General features: G+C 33.1%; 1 protein-coding gene across 3 annotated transcripts in view; it reads left to right on the top strand.

The window, feature by feature from the left end:
* The window catches only part of AGPS (alkylglycerone phosphate synthase), a 139,478-nt gene that overhangs the window by 20,092 nt on the left and 107,824 nt on the right, over nucleotides 1-11,562 (top strand). For all 3 annotated transcript variants that reach the window (XM_070580263.1, XM_070580266.1, XM_070580265.1), the window contains one exon: nucleotides 6,602-6,691. In XM_070580263.1, the coding sequence (XP_070436364.1) occupies nucleotides 6,602-6,691 (90 nt within the window). The remainder of the gene's footprint in view (nucleotides 1-6,601; nucleotides 6,692-11,562) is intronic.

Consider the following 11,562-nt stretch of genomic DNA (forward strand, 5'->3'; position numbering starts at 1 on the left):
GCATATGATGTCTCCAACTTTGTTCTTTTTTCTCAAGATTACTTTGGCTATTTGGGGTCTTTTATTGTTCCATATAAATTTTAGGATTCTTTGTTTTGTTTCTGTGAAAAATGTCCTTGGAACTTTGATAAAGATTGCATCGAATTTGTAGATTGCTTTAGGTAACAGGGACATTTTAACTATGTTAATTCTTCCAATCCATGAGCATGGGATATCTTTCCATTTCTTTTATGTCTTCTCTGATTTCTTTCAACAGTGTCTTCTAGTTTTCAGTGTATAGGTCTTTTACCTCCTTGGTGAAATTTATTCCTAGGTATTTTATTCTTTTTGTTGAAATTGTAAATGGGATTGTCTTCTTGATATCTGTTTCTGCTATTTTGTTGTTAGTGTATAGAAATGCAACTGATTTTTGTATGTTGATTTTGTACCCTGCAATTTTACTGTGTGTGTTTATTACTTTTAGTAGTTTTCTAGTGGATTCTTTAGAGTTTTCTATATATAAAATCATGTCATCCACAAATTGTGACAGTTTTACTTCTTCCTTTCCAATTTGGATCCCTTTTGTTTCATCTTATTGCCTAATTCTTCTGGCGAAGACTTCCAATCCTATGTTAAATAAGAGTGGCAAGAGTGGACATTCTTATTTTGTTCCTGTTCTTAGAGGAATAGCTTTCAGTTTTTCACCATTGAATATGATGTTAACTCTGGCTTTGTCACGTATGGCCTTTATTACACTGAGATACTTTCCTTCTATACCCATTTTATTTAGAGTTTTTATCATAAACGGATGCTGAATCTTGTCCAGTGCTTTCTCTGCATCTATTGAGATGATCATGTGATTTTTATTCTTTGTTTTGTTAATGTGGTATATCACATTGATTGATTTGCAGATATTGAACCACCTTTGCATTCATGGAATAATTCCCACTTGATTGTGGTGTATGATCATTTTCATGTATTGCTGTATTCAATTTGCTAGTATTTTGCTAAGCATTTTTGTATCTATGTTCATCAGCAATATTAGTCTTTAATTTTCTTTCTTTCTTTTTTTTTTTTGCTGAGGAAGATTCACCTTGAACTAACATCTATTGCCAATGTTCTTGTTTTTACTTGAGGAAAATAAATTGTCCCTGAGCTAACATCTGTTCCAGTCTTCCTCTATTTTGTATATGGGTTGCTGCCACAACATGGCCGCCAACAGGTGGTGTAGGTCCATGCCCAGGAACTGAACCTGAGCTGCCAAAGCGGAGTGCACCAAACTTAACCACTAGGCCACGGGCCAGCCCCCTATGATTTTCTTTTTTGCGTGTTGTCCTTGTCTAGTTTTGGTATCAGGCTAATATTGGCCTCATAAAATGAGTTAGAAAGTATCCCATCTTCTTCAAGTTTTTCAAAGAGTTTGAGAAGGATAGGTATTAAATCGTTGAATGTTTGGTAGAATTCACCAGGGAAGCTGTCTGGTCCTGGACGTTTGTCTTTTGGGAGGTTTCTGATTGCTGTTTCAATCTTATCTATGTCTTCTATTTGCTTTTTCCCTATTCTTTTTTGTAAAGGGACTTTCTCTTATAGTACACATAGATTATTGAGCTTATAACTGAGCTATTTAGATTAACTAAACTACTTGAAAGGCAATTAGTTGCACTGTTAGATTGAGGCAGTAAGCATTATAAATAGTTTTATAGGAAATTTGCTATTGAGTTTTTAGAAATAATTTTGTAGGACTTGTAGACTCAAGGTGAACATGGTTTTAAATTTATTTTAAAGCATATATCTTTTAAATTAAATTTAGAATTAAGTAGTATTCTATAGTTTTCTTCCCTCATTGGGCCTTTATATATATGTATATATATTTTTTAAGATTGGCACCTGAGCTAACAACTGTTCCCAGTCTTTTTTTTTTCTGCTTTGTCTCCCCAAACCCCCCGTACGCAGTTATATATCTTAGTTGCAGGTCCTTCTAGTTGTGGGATGTGGGATGCTGCCTCAATGTGGCCTGATGAGTGGTGCCACGTCCTTGCCCAGGATCCGAACCCTGGGCCGCCGCAGTGGAGCGCGCAAACTTAACCACTTGGTCATGGAACCGGCCCCTGGGCCTTTATATTTTTAGTGGGCATGCAGCTTCAATATTTTCTTTTAAATAAAAGAAGCCGGTAGGAATATTATTTCATTTATAGGACTTTTTGAAGTATATCTTTTCAGAGATATATCTGTTTTATTGATCATATCTTGGTATCTCTCTCATCACTTTTATTTTTACTTTCATGATTTCCTTTAGGTTATCTGGGTCTTGAAATAATTAAGCATACAACTGGATAATAAAGATTTTAATTAGCACAAAAAAATCCTTGAAAGGGCTTTTATTTTTAACTTCTACATATTGTACTACATACGGAATTAATTTGAATTTAGCTGATACTGAGGTTGGTTAGTTAGAAATCCAGCATTGGAGCTTAAGTTTCATTCTTTACTTTTTGTTTTTCAAAAGCTCTGAGATCATATGATCTTTTTCTCATTGTTTAAATTGAAAAAGAGATAAAAATTTGGTTTTCATCTGAACTGATTAGTGAAGTATCTTTTATTTAGAATTTCAATTATTGGAACTATGTTTGAAAAATTTTTTTTTTTTAGTTATCAGCTAGCTGAATTATTGCTAACCCCAGATAAAAGTAGGTTAAAGCATATTTTCTTTTTCCTGATTTTCTAATGGAAAATGTCAGTATTAGAAATAATAATGGTAGAAACCATGCATTTATATCAGGATGCTTGCAATTTATTAGTGTTAGAGGAATAGTAATCTGACTATTAATCTATGTATGTACAGAGACTTAAAAGTGAAAATTTCCCATTTTAAGAATAAAGAAAGGTACTCTGTATGGTTTTCATAAAAATAATGCTAAATCTAAATATTTCAGTTAAAAATTGTGCAAACTACAGCACTGGGAAATGCAAAATAAAGACTGTGCATGTCATGGGAGAATGCTGCCACCTTGTGTATATGTGATGCTATTTTATGTCTCCATTTTCTTTTGTTAGGACCAGCTAATACAGCGTGTTTTTTTACTGTTTGATGCTGTGGTCAGATGTGTAAATTTGTTTTACTTTTTCATGTGGTAAAATCAAATCAACTTTTCTTTTTTCTTGCTGGGAGGAGGTGTCTCGTATTTTGAAAACATTAAATCTGGTGTAGTAGCTCTAAGAATTGGAAGGTCTGAGAGATCAGTCTGCTTAATTGATCTCTGGGGTTAGTTGACAATTGAATTCTTTTATTTGAATCTTATGGAAATTTGGTGATTCTTTGATCTTCATTTCAGTGCTTGCAGTACTTTGGGATCATTATTCTGAAGGGCAGAATTCGTTATACTATAGATAGAGGAAGTACAGGGCATTGGGCTTACCGACACAACCGTATTTCTTGATTTTTAAATGTTTCCTTGTAGGTCAAGTGCAGAAGAATAACTATAATAATAACATGTAATAGTGCTTTGAAAAATGTTTGTGTGATGAAAAAAAGGATTTCTTTAAATCATTTTGATTACCTAAGGGCGTGACTTAGTGGGTTTCAGCTATTACCTCTCTCAACAGGAAGAATCCTGAGACTGGGAGTTTGCCTTCTGATGCTCACAACTAGCTTAGTGATGTAATCATTACTGCTTCTCTGGGCACAAGTTTCTTCATCTGAAAAATGAGCAGTTGAACTCGGTGCCGTCTAAGGACCTTTTTAGCTTTAGAGTTCTAGGACTGTGTAAAGTTTTGCTCCAGTTTTTAGTGCTATAAGGCCCTACAGTGTGCTCTTACTCTTCAGTGTACTCATTACTCTTATTTTCTATACAAGAAGTTATTTTAAAGTTTAATGTAATCACATAGTTGTGTTTACTCTCATAGAATATATTAGTAATTTTAGAGGATACACGTGTATAAGAGTTTAAAATCAGAAGCCTAGGAAATTTGCCTACTTTTTTTTAAAGATTGATACCTGAGCTAACAACTGTTGCCAATCCTTTTTTTTTTTTCTTTTCCTCCCCAAATCCCCCTGGTACATAGTTGTATATTCCAGCTGTGGGTCCCTCTAGTTGTGGCATGTGGGATGCTGCCTCAGCATGGCCTGATGAGCGGAGCCATGTCCACCGAAGTGGAACGCGCGAACTTAACCATTTGGCAATGGGGTGGCCCCTGCCTACATTTTTTGTTAAGGCTTGAAGGAGTACTTGAAGATTGGTTTTGGAGTAACCTAGATTTTAATTATATGCTATTTAAGCAACATGATACTTTTGTGGGGACACAAATGCAGTCCAAATGCCTACATTTCAACTTCTGTCAAGGCTCCAAAAGCTGGTGTAAATATGGTAAGGCCCATATCATAGGCAGAACTTTATGATTGAGATGAAAAGAGAAAAAGTTACCTTAGTCTGCACTTGAAAACCTGGAAGTTTTTGGGATATTACTCAACTGAGAATTTAAGGCCAAAGATTCTTTAATTTGTAAATCTCACCATTTTTTAGTATACAGTGGTAGATATTTTCTGCTTACCTTGACTCATTTTTCTCACAAAGTGCTAAAAGTAAATACATATAATGAGATTTAGCTTTTTACTTTGAGGCCACCTGGGAATAATTTTTCAAAATTCTAGGCATAATTTTAAGGAAAATGATTCTCATTGTTAAGCTGTGTAAAAATGCCAAGTTCAACATGTGTACTGAAATAATCTCCTAGTACCTAGTGGTAGTAATACCAAGATACTGTTTTTTACATTTGTTTTGTGTAACATCAAACGACTATTTTATAGAGTACAGACTTCATGACAAATGTTTAAATTCACTATCTAATAAAATGCATTTCACATACAAAAATTTATGTACATATTATAAAACATTAAGTAAAGATGTTAATTAAAATGTACATATTATCCTTCTAATGTAAATTATTATAGAAATATAATAAAAATAAAATATTAAGTAAATTATACTTCATAAAAGAGAAGAGAATATAATCATGAAAAAAGCAAAGTGTATCATTACCTAATCTTTTTTAGAAAGTGTAATCTTAAGAAAACAAATGTGTCAATGGTGACATTATTCATGACGTTTTTCTATAGAGATTTTTCCAAAAGCTTTCTTCCAAAACCTCCCTCTGCAGTGAGGTAGGAATGTGAAATCAGAAGAAAATATTGGATAATAGTTTATAACAGGCTCATCTACAAATCCAGTCTCTGGATTGATACTCTTGAGATATTTTTTGAGCAGTTTTTATTGATAGCAAACTAATTTTAAAGAGAGTATTCCTAGTTTCTTTTTCTTAATTTTGTGTATAGATGGAGAGTTCAGTACACAATTAATGACCTGTATTTGGTTCAGTTGTATTGTATTAGTATTCTACTTATTTGAAAAAGCCTTAGAACTGGATGAAGAGTTATGATTGTAATGAAAAAAGTTGCTTGTCAATTGTCATTTTCTTCTTCTTTGAGAATTATGGAGCACTAGAATGCTTTCTCAGTATATCTTTGTTTATTTTGAAATAAAAAAATTTAGATATAATTGACATGTAACATTATATTAGTTTGATGTACAACATAATGATTTGCTATTTGTATATATTGTGAAATGATCACCACAATAAGTCTGGTTAACATCGATCACCACACATAGTTACAAATTTTTTTCTTGTGATGTATTTTCAAATTTTAATACAGTAAATAACCTTTTTTTCTTTTAAGTGTATTCGTCATAAACTGAATAATTGAATTTTCACTAAGAAGATTCACCATCACTTTATTTAGATAGAATATCACAGATATTTTAGGACACCACGCTAAAACACGTAATAAATGCTGACACGACACTTAGATGTGTTTGCTTATTGTGTTCTGCATGGACCCAAACCTATCTGTTCTTGCGTAATGTGCAAAATTGTTTGAGTGAGTCATTGATTTTGATGAAAATGACTTTTAGGACTATGAAATACTGGTGTTTTGGAAATTAAAAATAGCATATTGTTTTGGAATACTGAAAACTGTTGTAGTCATTATTATGCTAATGTTAATATGTAGGTCAAGGTAGAGATTAGTAGTTACATGGAAGTTAAAGGATTTAGAATGTTTGTTAACTGAGTACTCAGATTTTTAATCTACTATATTAAAAGTATCTGCTATTACTAGAGTCATTACTAGTGAACCTCTTTTATAAATTGGTCTTTTTCATCATAGCAGAAGATTAATAATTGTGATTTTTTTCTGATATATACAAAAATTTGTTTCCTATTCAAGTGAATTTATTTTAATTGCATAGTTTTTAAGGCCATCTTACAATGTAAACTCAATAACATGTACAAAATAAAACATTCATACTTTAAGCATGTTTTTCTCCTTTGTTCTTCTTCCTTTTTCCTTTGAATGCATTAAATTTAGTGGTTGTAGCCCTTTGTGAAGCAGGTGCTGCTTTAGAAATATTGATACAGACATTTTGATATGTATTTATTTTGTTTAAACTAATATGATATTAGTGGGATAAGGTCTTTTAAATGATTGTGAATGTTAGTAAATGATACACTGTTCAGTTTTGAGATGTTTAACATAGGTCTTATTTATTTATTTTTTTCTTCTTATTAGGCAAGAAATTATGAAATGGAATGGATGGGGATATAATGATTCCAAGTTCTTCTTCAATAAGAAAGGCCAGATTGAGTTGAGTGGGAAAAGGTAACTCTGGTTTATTTTTTTCTTTCATTCCTTTTTTTCTCTTTCTTTCTATGAAATATCTTAAACATAAGTAACAAACGTAACATGTTAAATAATAGATACACATAAAAATAGAGAGGATAATATAATGACTCCTCCTTCTATTTGTTATCAGCATTTTACCATAATTGCTTTTTTTCTGTAGTATTTTAGATTCTGACATCGTTGTGTCACTTCTAAAATTTACATATGTATCCTTTAAAAACTAAAGACTTAATGTAACAAATCATATGATACCATTATCATACTCCCTAAAATTACAGAAATTTTATAGTGTCTGATTATGCAGTCCACATTCACATTTTCCCATTTGTTTCAAAAATGGTGTTTTATAGGTAATTTGTTTGAAGCAGGATCCTAAAAGGTCTATAGTCACCCCACCACCCAATCCCCATGCCACTCTCTCATTCAAAGTAACTCCATTTTTAAGACTGAGAATTTACATTTGGCGTGGGTTATTATGGAAGGTGAACAATTTTAGGTCTGTGTGACTATAAATAGTATTTTTAAAATGAGTTTTCTGAGATATATTAAGGAAGATGTGATGAAGAAAGATCAGTCATTTGTGATAGCTTTCACATTCCTGAAATGTTTTTGGTAATGTGTTGATGAGAATTCTAAAGATAGTTTGTATTGTTGCTGTTCCAGATGCGGACAGAATTGTAAAATGAGTTCTTAGTTGAGTTTAAGCAACACTGACCCTGCCAAAGCTGGTGTTTGTCTATTGAATTTTGATATGACTTTTGAATGGACAGTGAGTACGCTATGTAATATTTGAATGCTGGCTCCAAAAACTAAATTAAAAATTGAGACTAGGTAAAAAATTGGATCAGATATATTATGATTATGTTCCAGTATTGCACTTTGACTTAATATCTATTGGGCTTTAATATGCTTAGGTTAATATCTTTTAAACTTTATGGTATGTCAATATATTGAAATAGCAGCAAGAAAAGTCTTATTCTTTTAGAGAAATTCTTGTTCTTTGCAACATAATCATTCCATTTTTCTGATTAATGTATGCTCTACCTGAAACAAAACCTCAGGAGTCGTAATTAGGAACTAATTTTAATGAAGATGTGAAGATGTGCATTTGATGTTTGCTTTTTAATAGGAAAAATAAATATTATCTGCCTTCTCATTCCCATCCTTAAGTGTGGCTAGACAGCATGTTGGTGGAGGCTTAGTTGAGAAATCATGAAATTCAAGTAGAAGGAAATTCTGGAGAAAATTAAATTTACCAGTGTTCTAAATGTTAAGTGTTTTATGTTTCAAATAGAATAATGTTTAATACCGTAGAAACTTATCTATGTAGAGATTGGCTTTACAAAATCTTCCAGGGGAAAAAGTGCATCTTCTGAACTTAGAAACCAACTTCCTCTCCTCTCAGATACTATCTTCGTTTCTCTCTACAGCATCTTTCTTTTATGGGAGAGGGCAAATAGTCGCTTGTACTTTAGCACAGTGCCATTGAAAGTATGAGACACCTGCTGTCTTCTCTAGAGTACTATAGGCTGGGTAGTGGTTTATGTTAGAAATGTATGTGTGTGGAATGAATGATTAGTCACAGAATTTATCACAACTGATTATACCTTAGTGGTCTCATGGGTTCAGAATCTGGTTCTTGGGTGTTCTGGCACTGATGTGTTGGTTTTCCCGGAGAGGATCAGGTTATAGGGGTCCTCCACATGCCACACTCATAAGATACTCACTTAAAGAAATTAGAACCCCTGTGTATTCATTTATGGTTAGATTATTCCTTTTTCAGTGTATAGTACACTTGTTAATGCCCTTCCTGATATTAAGATATGTAGAAAACAAAATTTATAATTCAGGTGTGGTTTGGAGAGCATAAATTCAGAGCAAAGGGGATTCAGTGGTCTTGAGAGAGGTTTTTATCGAGATTGTAATAGAACCAGAGAATTTATCTGCTGGTGTTAGACATTGGAAGATTGCTGCTGCTGCCACTCTTAACGGAATGGATTCCTTAAAGGCCTCATTTTTTTGCATCGTTGCCTCTAGAGTCTAAGCCCAGTGGGGAAAGTGGGAAGAGAATGGGGGCACATCTGACTGGCAGAGCCTGCAAGGAAAACCAAGAAAGTGGATGTTGGGCACATTTGATTTAGTGGAAGGTAGCCTTTGCTTCCCATGGAGACTCATCCAGAGGGCAATTCTCTAAACACAGAAATGTAACTTAGATGCACTAGCATTAAATATGTGCTAATAAACTACTTAAGAACTAAAACCAAATGACTAAATAATATTCAGTTCCCATTTTGGTACTTCCAGAAGCACCATTACCTTATCACAGACAAGATAATAAATAGGATTGAATTCGATCATAGTTTTCTCTATATCTAGTCTAGTTTCCTAGGGACAACAGTTGAGTTAGTAGGTTTCTCTGATTTTTATCAGAAAACATTTACAAATATTACTTAAGGTAATAATAGTTATTGAGTGCCTACTGAGTTATCTTAAAATAACCCCTAGCTGGGTAGTAATATTTTCTTAAAAATAATCAGGAGATTGAGAATGAGAGAGGTTAAATAGCTTCCTCGAGGTACCTGCTCAGTGGGAAATTGGGGTTAAAAACTTAAGTGTTTTTAAGCTTCATTCTTGGGCTGTTTCTATTATACTGTGCTTGAGGTACTTCTAAAGGTTACCATACTCATCCGTTGTATTGATCTTGTTCTCTCTCCAAACTCTGGGAGGACTTTACATTTCTACACTATATACAGCAGCACAGTAGTTACTCATTGTAAAAAGTTATCCTGTGACAAAAATTCCTGTTGTTCCAGTGAAAGACGGTGGGCAGAAGCATAAGAAAGTTGTGATATTCCTAAAAGAGAAAATGGAATTTGTGACTACAAAGGATGAGTACAAGAAAATACTAATTTGGCTGAACAGTATTAATTCACCCTTTTGCGTTAATAATATTAGATTGTAAGGGCAGTTTTTGAAATTCTTTGTAAAGATTTTCTATTCTTGCGTTGTAGAGGACTGAACAAATACAAACCCTTTGCTCTCTAACCACATAGAAAATGTAGATAAAATACCACAAGAAAGAAATATAACAGAGCTGGAAAGAAAGAAAGGGAAATCTTTAGGTATCAGAAACTCAGAGTAACTTTCAATGAAAATTCATGGAGGTTCCCTTAATTCTCATGCAAAGAACATTGACAAGGTGGGAAATTTTTATAAGCAAATGTTGATTATATATATTTTTGAGAGGGTAACTTTGACATTTTAAACTTAGCCATTAAATTAGAAGCAATTATTATATGCTATTACAGATCTTAGGGGAAAATCAGAAGTTTTGTCCTGAACATACTCTGTCTTTTGAACAGATATGTAATTTGTCAGTTTATAAATCCCTAGGTTTATAATCTTGCCATTCTTATTCTTTCTAGATATAGATGAATTGAGTCCTCCTGGGTTTAAACAGAGAAGGCAGGTATTTCAGAGCTAGTGCTATAGATTTCTGTAAACTAAAATTTTTGAAAAATGTCATTGTTCTTTGACTTTAAAGGTATTACACATTAATTGGTGCTTACAAAGCACAAGTTAATGTTTAAATGGAGAGAATTTGTTTGGGTTTGTTGTACTTTATGTTTTCAGTGGCATAATTTTTCATTAAAGTTTTATCGCAACTGTGGAACTCACTCTGAGGATAGATGGTTGCTTCTACTAATATTTTGCTGCCTCTGTGCACTGCCCCAGAGTGAGTCACTTTATCTTTAGTCACTGTAGATCCTGACCTGCACTTCCTTCTTGGGTATGTATGTCCACAGAGTTTTCTTTCCATATAGAGTGATTTCATTGGTCTTGAAAGCTTGTTCTGGTACTATACCTTCCACCATATAATCTACTTCAGTCCTAAGGAAAGGTGGTATTTTACAACAAAGACCGTTTCTTAAAGTTCTCGAACAAATTCTTCAGTCATGGTAAAGATCCATTCAGTTGTCACCCTGTTTCAACAATTGTTATAGGTTCTTGGCTTTCCTCTTATCACATTTCTGGTAAAAGTTGCATGTTTCCTGCTCATATGTTCACCCTACAAATTAAATGTCTTTGCAGCTTTGACTAACTAGAGTTGTAAGTTTTCTTAAGAACAAAAGTCATATTGTCATACCAATTCTGTATGTCCTGCAGTGCTTAGTACAGTCTTATGAATGTTAAATAAATGCTTGTTTATAGTTTTGGATGTAAATCCAAATCATTTTACTGTAATAATCAAGTCATTCCGTAGCTGTTTCTGAAGTTAAATATCTCTAATTCCTTTAACTTTTCTTATAATGTTTCTTTTCTGTTCATTTACTTCTTTGACTTCAAAGGTATCACTTTTACTTCATGATATTTTATGAGATTTTTGGAGCCCTTGGCCGTATGCTAGGCTTTATGATTTTTAAATCAGGCTTCCTTGTTTTTCAAATCCCAGGGCATTGGATGAAAGAAAAAGTAGAGCTGAAAAGCTTACATTCTGACATGGAACTCTTTTTGAACTGTGTGTTTGGTGCTGGAACTGTAGATAATGGAGCAAAGTTTTCAATCCAAGGTTCTGCCAAGCAAGACATTTCTTCCTAGTCTGAAATATGTGCATTCAGATGTGAGATGTACTGGCTTTATCTTAGTGGCAGAATGTAGTTTTAAATTTTATACATGAGAGTAACATGGACTCTGCATCTGTTGGTTCAAGTATCTTGAAGATGGTCACCTTTTTATTTTATAGGTAATGTTATTTGTCAACTCAGGGATCCACAAAGTTCTAAATTTGATTCTGTCATGAATATCACGAGTCTATTATATTTTACAGAGACCTAAAGTAATTTGCA

Source organism: Equus przewalskii, chromosome 17 (assembly GCF_037783145.1).
Source record: "Equus przewalskii isolate Varuska chromosome 17, EquPr2, whole genome shotgun sequence".
Lineage (NCBI taxonomy): Eukaryota > Metazoa > Chordata > Mammalia > Perissodactyla > Equidae > Equus > Equus przewalskii.